The sequence below is a fragment of the Papilio xuthus genome, unplaced genomic scaffold, assembly GCF_000836235.2.
Source record: "Papilio xuthus unplaced genomic scaffold, Pxut_1.1 DF826776.1, whole genome shotgun sequence".
NCBI lineage: Eukaryota > Metazoa > Arthropoda > Insecta > Lepidoptera > Papilionidae > Papilio > Papilio xuthus.
The window spans coordinates 41,417-56,463 of NW_013531873.1; the positions used below are offsets into that span (position 1 = coordinate 41,417).

Below are 15,047 nucleotides of genomic sequence, written 5' to 3' on the forward strand. Positions count from 1 at the left end.
TTAGTTGTTATTGAAGTATAACCTTTGTAACATGAAGAACATCCTACTGCTAATTCCGATGCGGAAAAAAATTTAACAATCCTCTTCCTCTAATTTCATTTCCTTATATGTGATTGTTAAAAAAATGTATTTGTGTGCTATGAAAAAGTATGAAGCACACAAACGTATTACGATTACGTAATATAAATGTACTAAAAACAAGAAAAATGACTTACGCAGTTTTAAGAGTTTACATTTGTTTTTTTACTCAAAAATAGAGAAATAACTGTTGCCTACAGAAATCTATATTTTAAAAAGCGTTGCCCACCTTTTATCGACAGAGAAGGAAACACACAAAGTGGAGATATTTTCTTTCTTTTGCTTTTCTATCTATGCGTCTTCCACCTCCCTCCCATTCCTTCCTTACACGAAAAGGTAAGGGTGAAAAGAAGTAAAATTAGTCCTTTGACAAGCTCACTCAGCAGATTGTACGAGGAATTACTTCCACATGACGGCCATCATCTGTGTGGTCGTGGTATTTTACCGGTCAAATCGACCAATTGATGCAAAATATGGTATTCTAGCACTGCACCACTGTTTATATATCTACTACCATACAACCCTTTCATGAGATTCTTATGACTACAGTTTGTTTTAAGCTACAATTATACAGTGCTTGGGACATCAGACAATGTTAATAGCCTAGCTTAAATCTTCACCTGTAGGGACCTATAGCGTCACAATTCGTATCTATCTAGACTAGATACACTGTGCGGCGTGGAGAGTGGAGGAGCGGTGGGAGGTAGGGGGGACACGTGTTGTGACGTCACGTCTGCACGTTCGCGTACGGCGGTACACATAAAGCCTGCTTACGTGTGCCGCGCGTGTTGCTACCAACCTCACGTTGTGGTGTTTACTTTGTAAACCATAGTATATTTACATCTTATATACTGACGACGTCCTCTTGATGACATATTCAAAGAAATGTTCTTTATTAGTATCTTGTATTAAACAAATATGTCTACGACAACATCGAGTGTGTATTTAGTACTAAACTAAGGAACTATTTAAACAATCATTAAGAATTTGAGTACTTATACTTTAAACCCTATTTCCACTAAGCCAGCCTTGAGTTAAATTTCTTTGAAAACGAAATCAATAGAAAGCTATGCAAATATATTTGCGTCGGCGAGAGCAAACCCACGCGACAAGCCTTACACCTCCGTTATCACAGTCTTCCATTGTCTCTGATTGTTTCCAAATGAGTGACGTCACCACCACAAAATAGAGTAGGTAGGTACTATAAATAAATTCAAATACGCAATAAATTTTGCGTAACATTTGCTACAGCATCAAAACTTTATAAAGCCCTTTGTTCCTTATACAAATAATATATTTAGTTTTATTTGTACGCTGTTAATATGTAAACATATTAACAACAAATTCCGGCCAGTTGGTTTTTGATTGTTTTTCGAATTTTAGCAAAATAATCTGCAGTTTGTCTGTGGTTAAATATTAAGACCTTGAATCTGAACAATACGTGGTGTACTGGCTGATTGTAAACGCAATCTTATAGAAAAAGCTATAAACTAAAGCAGGCAACACACATTGTGAGAAATAAAACCGGTTCCATCGTTATTGAACGTTCCTGAAGCGCAACAAAACCAACTTCCTGCCTACACGATTACGATAAACGTCAAGGTCATACTCGGCATTATCAAAGTGTACATAAAGTTCTTCCTCATGAATGCCACATGGCATACTGTTGGCACACTCATGCCAAGATTCTATGTTACGCTGGTTACACACGTTAGGCAGGCAAATCGCCTAGATTATTTAGTAGATAAAGCACGTATTGTGTATTTAGCTATATAGATATGTACCTATCTACACGAGTAGTTATGCGGAAAACGACATCTAGAACCCAACTTACTCGCTGACAGGTATGAAACCAAGTAGATAATAAGAAACAATTAGAAACTAAAGAGCCAAACAAATTAAAGAAGCTTCAAAACTACTGGACCAATTTGAATTTTTTTTTAACTGTTTTGCACCTACACTTTTAATTTCGCACAAAGTCATGGGCAACTGCTAGTAACTTATTATAAAGGCTAATGACAAATTAATGAGGCTTTATACGTCACAATTTTAATGTGGTAGATAGCAAACCTGTTCACAGATTCGTAGTCCTTCCCAACACGACCACCTCAAATGTCAATTTAAAATGGCTGACTTCACCATACAAAGTCTACTAAGTAGCGGTTCAAGTAAATTGGACGCACTAAGCACCAATGTAGATTGACCGTGGTGTTCATACAAAAGGTTCCTCATGATGGATCAGGTAGATTGGCACTTCCTAAAAGAGGCAAGCGAGCCAAGGCCGGCGCGAGGCCGCAGCTATTGTCTTGTTCGCGAATAGTGTTGTAACTGCAAATGTCGATATTATAACAAAAACTATCGAATATAATAAATGTAGGTTACAACTACGACAAATTCTTAGCTAATCTAAAGAGGTTTATTTAGAAAAGATACTGGATTTAATTTTCACGTCACGGTTCCGAATTGACTTGATGTAACATCCTTTCGTTTGTTTTCGAACATAATCTATGAGTTAAACTGAAAATTCGGTTAACTTTTTTTTTAAGTTCTTGAACAAAATCATAGCTGAATAAATGTTCTTTTGTGACAGATGACTGGACGCGTGTTTTATTCAAGAATCATTCAAATAAAACACAAGTTTCAATATGGATGAAGCGTTCAAATAAGCAAAACAACATGTATAAATGATTTGGCACGTAGAGCAGATCTCTTGTTCCCGGACGTGCCAATTCAAACACTAAGCCCTGTAAAACGTGATAAATGACACATATCGATATATTCATTCACATCACTACATTGTGTAATCCAGTGGGTGACGATTACGTTACTTGAGTACTGAGATTAACTACAACTAATTACGCTCTGTGCAACAAAAGTGCTATCCATCAATTGTAGATCCTACGCGATATATTTATTGAGCAACTTATATTGCGACAAACTGATTAAACTCAGGAAAAGGTGAAACTATAATACTCAATAGCTCGTCATTGGCACACTCTGTTTAAATCTTACTAATATTTTAAACAGCAGCATGGATCTCGCTGAAATTTCACATAGATGATAGAACATAGTCTGGAAGAATACATAGGCTACTAATTATTTTTTTTGATGACTCGCGGACGGATTCGCGGGCGACAGCTAGTCAAAAATAAGTACTACAAGATCCTTTGTCAGATAGCTGTCTAGTTTTTTGTGTCATTTTCTCGGCGGAAATAGGTTTTACATATTTTCTGACAACTAACAGCGGTAAGAGATCAACTTGCATAATGTCAGACAGGTTCAAAAGATATCCCTATTTATATCTGTTCCTCTCTTCTCTTCTCTTCAAATATCTGATTCAATCGTCAGATCATACCTAATATTACGCTGAATCATTTGTGTTATCCTAATGTTGCGTTTCGACCCTGTTAGGCCATTTATTTCAACTTCCTCTGGCTGTACGTTTCCTAACAGAAACGTGCGCGCGAGGTCGCCTTGCGAAACTCCTGACCTTCGTCGAGCTCAGGACCCTGACCCCCATTTGGGTCTCGCATCGTCGACCTGACTAGCTTTCAACAGTCGAGGACTATGGTTAATAATGCATCACCATAATAGCGCAATGGGTAAAGAGTGGTGGTATGTTTGAATCCCTTCATTCCACTACTGTGAACTAGTACCTAGCACAAGGTGCTAGGTACTTGCAAGAAATATTAGTGAATTTCAATATTCGTTTAAATTTGTGTGCCGTAAAAAAAAGCGGCCAATTTGGCCTCATTTCCAAGACTCTTCCCACATCTGTCGTTAATTCGACAGATGTCACCGTCACCTTTTTTTTTACACTATTTAAACAAAAGAGAAACGCTAAAAATTCAAACGACACCAGCAGTAGCCCGTGACTTCGTTCGCGTTGAATAAAATGAATCTAGTAATAAATATAGCCTATGTCACCCGGGTAATAGGGTAACTTCCCGACATTTTTTTTCAAACAAATTTAGTAGTTTCGGATTCAATTCAATGCAAACAAACAAACAAAAAACTCTTTCCTCTTTGTCATATTATTTATACGATAATAAAGTAACAGTATCTGGTAATTTTAATATTTTTCACAAATTTCCCACGAATTAAAAAAGGAATATAATTATCTTAGTTTTCTCAGCGGGAATGAGTTCCTCGTGTAGATACACAGTAGCTACGTATGAGGAGTTAGAGTTGTGGACAATAACCCGTAAACATCAGCACTTTCACAAACTACCCTCATACATGGATACGTGCAAATGTAGGAAACATTTTTTTATCTCCACATTTCTCGACAATGGGCATGCATACCGACTACAAAAGCTTTGTGATAGACAAACAAAACATCAAGTAACAGTAGTTACAAATAAAGAATTCAACAAACTCGTATTAAAATTACTATTCTGTTTTAAAGTCGATCTTTCCTACTGCCAATAATTGTAAGTTCTTTATAATGAATATTCAATTAAACACAGAAATCATTAAGCCCACGTTTATTCCAGGAAGGAAAAGCAATCGAATACGTCATATTATGACGTACTTCGCAAACACCGAAGTTTTGTTACGTATATATAATCATTTATAGAAAAACCTTGCTGAAAACTGTACATAGGAATGAAATGACAAACTCTGTCACCGATCAATGATTTCCTTGTAAATTGTTATAAATCAAATTCCTAAGCAAATCAAAAATAAACAAATAATCGTGGGCCCAAATCATACCTTGAGGTATGCCGTACCTAATGGCAAAGCAAATCCAACCTTAAACAATTTCAATAAGGTTGAAATTCTCTTGCAAAATGTATAACAAATTTAGTCAAAGGCACGACAAGAAACGGACTCTAACTTTTCGGCGATAAGGCTTCGAAACACGTGCGGGTACCAAAGCCGCAAAAACTCCTTAAGGTTCGCAACAAAAAGCTCCCCCCGGCCCGGCCACTACCTGCGTCCGCCCCTCCCCCAACATACCTACAAAGTTACGACGACTCTTTGGAAATACGTTTTTTGTGTTAAGTTTGAACAATTTCTAAGTACTTTGATTTCATATTTAGGTACAATTCATATTAATAAAATATTCTATCTTATTCGTTTAACATCTACTTATACAGAACTATATTTGTCGCCAGTGAGATACAAACATATAAACAGGGTGCGTACAGACATCGAACGATTTTTTTTTATCAAGAAAAAGCGTATAAGAGACGTGAAAACTAATAATAAACCTTGTTCTTATAGTATAAAGCTCAATCTTATTTGCGATAAAAATCTGTTCTTCTTTCTGCCCCAGTCTGTATGAAGGCAGTCTTAGTCAAATTGAACATAGGTAGTCAGAGATATTTTTTCACAATATTTTTTTTCACTGATTGGTATTTGTTAGGGTGACAGATGTTACATGTATAGACATAGAAGCGATCCTATTTCCTACTCAAAGCGAACTTCTAGGGATGCTACTGTACGCGGGTACATTTTTTCTGGTCTACCCACATAATAGAAAGCGACGTATCCGCTTGTCCTATGGGATTCGGGCTGATAATATACCATATGGCATGGGAATAGCGAGTTGGGCGACATAAAGAACAACAAAGCGCAACAGTCTTCTGTTTTTTTTGTCTTAATGTTTATTGATCCTTGGTGTAAACTGAAAACGGAAAAGAAAGTTTGTATATAAAAATAATTTTAACGAGTAAATTACGAGGCTTACAGATTTGAGATTTTGTTCGGAGAATTCTGTTACTAAGTGGGCAAATCCAAAATTGGGGGATAAAAGTTTGTTTATGTAATATTTTTGCAAACCATGCAAACATAGCCATGTGCTTCAGGTAGTATAGTATACAACACGATTTCGACAATAGGATCACGAGTGCTTCGTCTGGGACTCGAACGCCTGTAGAGTATAATTACACCTTTTGTTTCAACGAGGTAAGCAGTAAACGTGAAATGTTTTTACATCCGTATATAGCGTTTTGTGTGCATGTAATCATTTTTTACTTCAGTTTTGTTTAGTTTCAAAGTAAACCAGAAAGCTGCGTTACAATCATGTAAAAAACGGAGCAACATTACTCTTTGAAATCTCTTTCTAGTGGGTTATTAGAAGAAAAATGAGTATCAGAGAATCTTTGTATCCGTATTTTTCGTATCAACGTTAATATTTGATAAATAGTAAACCACATAATTAAAAATCAATTGTAAAATATCAAATCTTTAATATATCAAAAGCTTCTGTAGGGTACAGAAGCTTTTGATAATATATTTTTAATATTCCCAACAAATCATAGTATTAAAAAAATTGAATTTGTTTTCGTTTCTTAAGATTAAAAGTAGAAAATTCTAACAATAGTTCTACCAATTCCAAGACAAAGCTTTGCCCTACACATGAACGATAAAAATCACTAGTCGGGTCGAGAATGCGTAGCGAAAAAAACGCTAACTGGAGCCCTTGCCCCCACCCCCTCGCACGCCCCCGCAGTGTCGGTCGGTCGTCACCGGGGCGTTGAACCCGGGGCGCGGTACCTGCGCCGGCGCACGACCTTTTTTACGTCTACTACGGGCGGGCAGGCGTTCAGGCGAGCAGTCGAGCGGGCGGGCAGGACGTACCGGCAGACCGACGCCGGACTCGCATTTTTGTTGAACAAATATAAACGGAGCAAACAGGACGACGCAACAAAACGCTAGTGGGCTATGACTTGCCACAAACCTATACCAAAACATTGCTGTCTCATTATCTACAAAGGTAATGATAGAGATGAGTATAACGTTTTTGTAGATGTTTCGGCAGTGCAAACCGACAAAGAAACATTGAGTACAATTGCAATCACAAAGCTTGTAGATAATTTATTATACCATTACAAGGTTAGATCTTTAAGTTTAATAACTAGGAAAAAAATTATTTCTATTGCATGGAGCAACCATTATTAGTGTCCAAGGGTGTCTGATCAATTGATTTATGGTGATTTGTTGTTCATTTCTTTATTAAGGAAGAATTATTCAGGTAACACAAGAGTTATTTATGATCATTTCTGGTTAAACAATTTATCTCTAATAACTTTTTAACATAAGCTACTCTTATTTTACACTCACATTATCAAATAACTAGCTGTCGCCCACACAATATTAAAAAAAATATTAGTAGCCTATGTGTTCTTCCAGACTATGTTCTATATGTATGCCAATTTTGGAGATACCGTCTAAAAACATCTATCTATCCATCCATCTAAACATATGCATTTACAATATTAGTGAGATTTTCACAAAATAATGTGAAAAAGTTAAATATGATATGTGTATTGCTGTTTCTATATTTATTTAATTCAAACTTTAGATTGAAATGAGACATAGATGAAAGGATATGATATCAGTATCATCCTGCATACAATAATGAACAGCAATGACATAGAGGGGAAACCAATGTTCATGTTAGTGACATTTCCTCATAACATGACATTGTAATGACACAAATCATATACAGACTGTATATATGACATTATATTACCTATGACAATCTGGAGTTCTGAACCACAATTGAAAATAGACCAAGCTGAGCTACAACAAATTGCAATGGAAAATGAGTCAACGGGAAATATTCTTTGTTACTACAAGAACTAAATTCAAATTTATTTAACAAATACTTTGTCACTAAAAAACATTTAAACATTTTCAAAAAAATAGGTAATAAATAGCCTGAAAAGACTATTTTTTTGTCAGTCAGATAATAAATTTGTTTTCTAACCCTATACTAATATTATAAAGAGGAAAGGTTTGATTATTTGTTTGCTTCGGATAGGCTCAACTTCCGAAGGGTTTGAAAAATTCCTTTACTGTTGGGAAGCTACACTATCTTTGGATGATATAAGCTATATTTATTACTAGATTTTTTAATTCTACACAGACAAAATGGTGAGCAACTGCTATAAAGATGCCATGCATTTTAAATTGTAATTAATTTTTGAATAAAAATTATTTATCTTATATGACAAATATCTATAAAAGTAATATCTGTTCAGTAATAAACATAAATTAAAATAAAATGCAAGTGAGTCAGTATGACTGTATGACCTACTGACACTCTTTAGTTAACTTGATGTAACAAATCTCCGAGGCCATGACACCTTGTTACAGATGCAAAATTTATTTACATCTTGAATGCCACACTTTCACAACTTTATAAATATTAAATTTGTGTAAAACAACTTTATTTAAACAAATAACCAAAACACACCTATAACATTGTGGTAGGCAGAGAACATGGACATACATACATCTACTTGCAACTTTATTATATGCTTAATTTACTTAATCATTACTCGTGTGGCATATTTTAAGTATTTGGAAAGAGGGTAGATATAAAATCATAGATAGTTTATAAAGACTTAGTGATGCACACATAAACACTATTAAGAGGAATAGCTAAATTCATAATTTTATCATCACTGCCTCCTTGATCATGTCACCTGTCCATGACATAACCTCTATGCTATAGCTATAAGTAGCTTCCGACTATTAGTTCTTGTGAATATCAACTTTTAACAAATTAAGCCACATAATGTTATTACAAAAATGAGATTTCTTCTAGAATCTAACAGAATGCAAATATGCATGACATAGAATGTTTTTAAAACAAGTTAGTAAATAAAAGTAGGTATATTACAAAGATTTGCAATAAATTTTCAATCTCATGAAGTGCCCAACAATTCAATATGGTTGTGCTTTAGGCCATGCTGCAATTGAAATTTGTTATGTAACAAACTGATTGCTTCACTTTAGCAACACTTCAGTAAGGTTTTTTAATCTTGTTATATAACCCCCACTCTAAATTCATCATAACCATTTCATGCCAAAATTATGTAAACCTTTATATACATGTGGCATTTTACTACATAAATACCATACATAACATATGATATGAATTTATGTATTTCCTGCATATTTTCAACATATTATTATCAACAGTAACATAAGCAGCACATACTATGTAACAAGATGCGAACTCTGTTCCTATATCGGTTTGTGCGAGTTATTGATAAACAAAATGTTAAGAGCTCTGGCGAGTGGCGACGACCTAGCCGACACTCGGACGACATAAGGTCGAATTTCGCGCGACCACCTCCCGCAGCCCCCCCGCTTGTCACGTGTAAGGAATACCATGAAAATTCTTTGTATAGCTGAGGCGAGAAAACGACACGCAACGCGCTCGAGAGAAGGGGCAAAGCACGTCGCCTGCGTGACCGAGCGCCTGTCACCGCACGGCAAGTAACGAACGGAAAGTGGCAATATGCGTCACCATTACCTGTAGTTCTGTTCGTAGTCCCAGTAGTCCTTGTAGCGCGGGTAGCAGCGCTGGCCTCCGCGCGGAAACGGCCTCCTGGAGCCCCCCTGACTCATGCTCGCTGCGCCATTTCGCCTCGTATCGATCCGAGCAGACACCACAGCGGCCTCTACCGCCTCACCACGACCACGCACAAATATACACAAGCACTACACTCCAACACTATATTCCGTAACGGGTAACTGTAAAACTTGGTGGTTTTAGGGCTACGGACCCACACTTATAATGTTTTGAAGGCGACTGACTCGGCGCGAAGTTCGCGCGGACTGACGGTGAGCGAGCGCCTACGTCACGGCCTGCCTGCGGCGCCCTCTGCGGGCGAGCGTTCGTGTCGCTTTCGAAAACGACCGCCAAATCACTTCAATATTTAATTATGATTATTTAATTGTTATCTAATTGCACTTGAAGACGGGACATTGAATAAATGCTGCACTACTTTTATAGCGAAGCCGTGGAACCTCCGATACCAAAGCACCTTGCATTAGGGATTAGGCCACGAAAGTATTGATTTTAGATTTAATATGAAGATTGCTTGTATTATAAAGTTATTTCTTAAGAATTCATAAAAAGAATCACGATAATGAGAAGGCGTCACCGCGCGCTTGAAATTGTTCGTCACATAATTAATGTGAATCAAGAGATAATTTCACTCTCGGTGTTACGCACTAGCGCACTGCTCCAGATCTACCCTGATACATCAAACATATGTCCACTGCTCTAACAAAACTACCGATCGTTTACACTATAAAACTTCTTGAAAACCATAAAATAATCGAATAAATGTATTAAAATGCTGCGCTCCGTCCGTTCCGCACAATACGTAAGCCTAATATAAAAAACTTAACACAACTCGTACCCATTGCTGTTTCCAACATCAAGTGCTTTACACCAGAGAGCCTGTTCGCAATCAAATAGTGAATCTAAATTTGACAGCGCTGCAGCGCTTCACTGACAATCAGCCCCACCCATTGTTATTATAATGCAGCCAACATGACGCATGTTTTATAACGTGAAGTTAGTTGAAATTTTCATGTCATCTATGTCTGTCTCTTTCTATTACGTGGAGAAAAGAAAGACAAAGCTATACGAGGGCGAGGGGATTCGGATTTGTTATTTATTGTTTAGTATTGGTATGGATGACGGCTGGCGGCGGCTGGCGCGGTTGCAATAGTTTGCGTTTTATTTGTATCTCGTCCCGCGATGAAACAACACCGTTATATCGCTTTCACTAAATACGTTTCGAGAGCTGGTTCCGAGCATAAACGAGCAGATAACATAACTGGAACTAGCAAGAACTTATCTCTTGACATATTGAGATAGTATGTTGATATTTCTGTTTGGTGTCAGTACAGTTGCAGTAATGAGATTGTTTATCAATGAATATTTGTACATTAAGTAAATCTAGATGGTTCTGAACATTATTACTAAAGTAAATTAATTAATAACACTCAGCATCATATATTAAAGAGTAATTATTTATTCTAGAATCAGCACTGTAGGCTAAAAGGACGTAGAAACTCTTCCAATAATGATAGAGAAAGAAAAGATTGAAATAAGAAGAATTATAAACAGACAACACCACTAGACTGGTGGGCATAAGTCAAATTCAGTTCAACTCAGTTGCGCCCCCCTTTTCAAACTCAAAAAGTGTCACAAGAACCTCTTTGTACTGTAGCTGTCATGTCATTTTCTTCTTTTATATCCAAGAAGTTTTTATATGTATTCTGGCAGAATCAACCGCGACAGCAGCGCCTCTCATACATTCAGATTTTTATTTGACTATAAGGTGTCGGCATCAGTTTCCCCGTCAGATTACATTGCCACAGCATATCACAAACTTCGAATAAGGTTTTAAAATTAGGAAATAAAAAAAACGTTGCATAATGATATATATATATAGTAATATTTAATATAAATGTGGACATCAGATGATATAACAATTAAAGTTACAGCTGATAGTCGCTGGGGTCGTACAGTTCAGACAACAAGCGGTACACGTACGAGGGTGAACTGCCTCCGCTATGAACAAACATACAACATTCATTATTTACATTGCTATACAAGTTAATACTCTTATAGTGGATTTCTGAAACATAAATTCCCTTTTAAAACATGTTATTAATGATGACAATATGTTTTGTACAGAGACGATAAGTGATATAAGTTGATATACTCACAGATTGGTGATGAAGAGAGTGATGTGGTTTGGTGGTATGAAGTCGTAGCGCGGCGCCACCACACGCGCCAGTGCACTCTCACTGCTCCTGTGCACAACACGGCTTTAGCGTGAGTTTACACTGACTGAATACGAACACGAAGGCTTACATAGTCCAAAATAAATATATAAAAATCGTACAGCGTTAACTCTTTTAATACCAGTGGACAAAGCAATTGCAACCTTTCTACTTTGTTGTAGATTTTTATGGCTCCTATGTAAATTATCAAACTCAAAAACTTTATACATTAATAAGATTCATTACGGAACAAACGGTAGACAACTAAAATCTACATTTCTTCTTCTTTTTAAAGTTTTTTTTTAAATTTATAGAGAAATGAGTATTATATAGATGTAATGCACTGACAGATAGGGCAGGGCGGAGTGCGCGGAGTCCGGCACGTTGAAGTGATGCTGCTCACACGCGTGCAGCGGCGACAGCTTGTACAGCGGCGCCAGCGCCAGCACCTGCCCACACACACATACACACACAGGCATCTTGTACTCTCACAGCGTTATGTATTATGTCTTGTATTCCACAGGGAATTTGACAGTTTTTTTTTATTTCTGGATGAGAGGATGCATGGAAAGGGAAAATATTTTCTTTCTGTGCATCCTCTTCTCCGTGGATTAAAGGTATGCAACGCATATACAATTGCGTATGTCTATGGGCAACGGTCACTTCGCTATTTTAGCGATTTCAGGTGACCGCTCGCTCGTTTGCCACCTTATGATATAAAAAAAAAGTATTCCACTTTAAAAGCGAGTAGTTTAAACGATTCCTTCACGTTGAGACTGCACAGAAATAATAACAAGTAGAACAGAGCTTTTATGTCTGTATGAAAAAAGTCAGATATACATTACGTATTGCGTTTTACTTACTGCTGTCTAATCGGTTATTTTCTTAAGAGGAGGGGAGTATTTAGCAAAGGACAAGGCAATTTATCTGTAAGTGTAACATTGCGAGATGCTCCAAGTGTACATGCAGTGGGTCAGTGGGTCAGTGGGTCAGTGGGTGAGTGAGGCGATGATGTGTACAGACCGGCACGCTGTAGTGGTGCGCCGCGAGTGTGACAGCGTGCGCGCCCGCACCACCCAGCGCCGCGCCCCCGCCCAGCGCCGCCCGCACGCACAGCACCACCTGCACACGCACACACATTAAACACATACCTAAATAAGGCTAAAAATAATAAAAAAAAACAGTTTTTAATGCACAGATTAAAATACAAGATTTAATACACCCATTTCTTATAAGGATATACAGAAAGGGTAATATTCTCTTACTCTGGGTCCCCTTCATCATCAAATGAAGGTAAGTAAGCAAGGCATCTGCAACTGCAGATGAGTATGGGTGACCGCTTGTTACTTACTCACCTTATAATATAAAAAAATTAAAATAAAGATTAAAAAATAAAAATATTTCATGCATTGTGTGAGCGTGTGGTGTGATACCTTGTTAACACGGGACATGAGCGCGGTGACGGCGGCCGCGCTGACCAGCGTCACGTTGACCCCCGCAGCGCTCAGCCGCGCCGCCATCGCGTGGCTCTATTTATAATGGTCAACATTTATTAACACTAAAATCGCTAATACTACTAGAAAAAAACAATAAACACAAATTTTTATATATCTATGACATTGAGGAGAATAATACGAATCAAATGACATCATCATCATACTCAGCCTAAACTTGTCCACTGCTGGACGTAGGCCTCCCCCATAGATTGTTACAATGCCCGGTCAAATGACATATTACATGTTAAATCTGAGCAGTAGTTTAAAATGTATGAGATCACAAACTGTCCACTGTACTGACAAATATATATTATAACAATACTAATAGACAAACTTATGATGAATAAATACAAACACCAGTTATATTACTAATCAAAAATAACTTCACAGCACTGGACACTGCATAGAACACAATATTAGATATAACAAAGCATAAAGGGTCCCAAGGGAGGTCTCAGTTGACCTTGAACTGCTTAAAAGATATAAACGGGCTATAAATTGTTTGGTAAATACCTCCTTAACATCAGAGCTCTCAGCGAGCAGCAGTCTGTACCGGCGCGGGGCGGCGGCGCGCAGGAAGCGCTCGGCGAGCCTGCTGGCGCCGTACGTCAGCACCAGCTCATCCGCGTGCACATGCTCGCGAGCTTGTCCGCACACCGACTGAGTGCTCGAGTCCAGCTCGCCTCGCAGCTGTACAATATTACATCAGGAACTCAATCTTCATAATGTTCAAACACTGAAGAGCTAGTATTATGTTATAGTAATTTACCTCAGCGATGAAGTCTCTGACGGGTTCAATGAGGTCCTTGTTGTCAGCTGGTGCGGCGCGCGAGTGCGGCGCCAACACCAGCCTCTGCAGGGACTCGCCCGCACCCTCACCACTCTATGACAAGACATAAATTAGTAAAAACATATTTTTACTGTCTTACTTTAGAATTAAATTTGCTTCCCACTAAGGAGTAAATATAATACACCAAACTACAATAAGAGTTATAATTTATAACTTACATTTGTAGCTATAACAAGTTTAATCTATAGTTGAACCGGGATAAACAGGAGTCTAAAAGACCACAATATTTTTTTCTGATTATCCATCTTCAACTGTACCATACCTGATTAGCATTAGATGGTTGTTCATCTCGTATGGCGCGCAACACACGGCGCACCATGTTAGTTGCGGCCAGCTCCTGCGGCAGCGCGCGGAGGATCTGACGCCCGACCGCACGAATTGTGCTGCATAACTCACTGGAAATGTTAATATTGTTGCTGGTTATATCTCACAAATACAATGTTGTAATTAAAATAGATGCATATGTTAAACTTCTGTTTGTACCTTGTTTTATTTTACACCTTGTTTTTTAGGATACACAGAAATTATACAGAAACTAGCTGTCACCCACAACCACATTGGCCCAGAATTAAAAAGAAACTTAATAAGTAGCCTAAATGGCCTTCCAGACTATGTTCTATACCTGTGCCAATAGTCATCAAGATCTGTTGAGCCATTTTTAAGATTTCTTGTAACAAGAATCTGTACATCCATCTATCCAAACATTTAAATTCTTATAAATATCAATGTTTAATATGATTATTTGTCAACGGTCTTCTGTTTCCCTATCTTGGTATTACACTGTTTGTGCCAGGCAACTTGTGCCATAGATGTTAATACAGTCTTTACCACTGTTAAAATTTTAGTTAGGAAATATATAAGTACATGTGAACAATACTTACAAGGCAGTAGGGTTTTGAGAATCACTTATGATCTGCTCCAAGAGCGAAACTGTAGACATTGCTATGTTTAAAGATCCCTCCAACTTTCTGTAAAATTTATATATAGACTTAAACATGTATTGATGGTATTCCCATTAACATTACATAACAGTAATAAACATTAATTTATATTTCATAGGTTTTAAAAACATG

General features: G+C 37.4%; 1 protein-coding gene across 1 annotated transcript in view; it reads right to left on the reverse strand.

Moving 5' to 3' along the window:
• The window catches only part of eIF2Bbeta (eukaryotic translation initiation factor 2B subunit beta), a 29,864-nt gene extending 14,893 nt beyond the window's left edge, over positions 1-14,971 (reverse strand). Inside the window, exons 1-11 of the mRNA XM_013318830.1 lie at positions 14,856-14,971; positions 14,237-14,369; positions 13,894-14,007; positions 13,638-13,814; positions 13,062-13,157; positions 12,652-12,750; positions 11,977-12,077; positions 11,572-11,658; positions 11,345-11,413; positions 10,240-10,291; positions 9,356-9,543 (exon numbers count right to left, since the gene is read on the reverse strand). Of these exons, the coding sequence (XP_013174284.1) occupies positions 9,356-9,543; positions 10,240-10,291; positions 11,345-11,413; positions 11,572-11,658; positions 11,977-12,077; positions 12,652-12,750; positions 13,062-13,157; positions 13,638-13,814; positions 13,894-14,007; positions 14,237-14,369; positions 14,856-14,971 (1,232 nt within the window). The remainder of the gene's footprint in view (positions 1-9,355; positions 9,544-10,239; positions 10,292-11,344; positions 11,414-11,571; positions 11,659-11,976; positions 12,078-12,651; positions 12,751-13,061; positions 13,158-13,637; positions 13,815-13,893; positions 14,008-14,236; positions 14,370-14,855) is intronic.
• Positions 14,972-15,047: the final 76 nt, after the last annotated feature.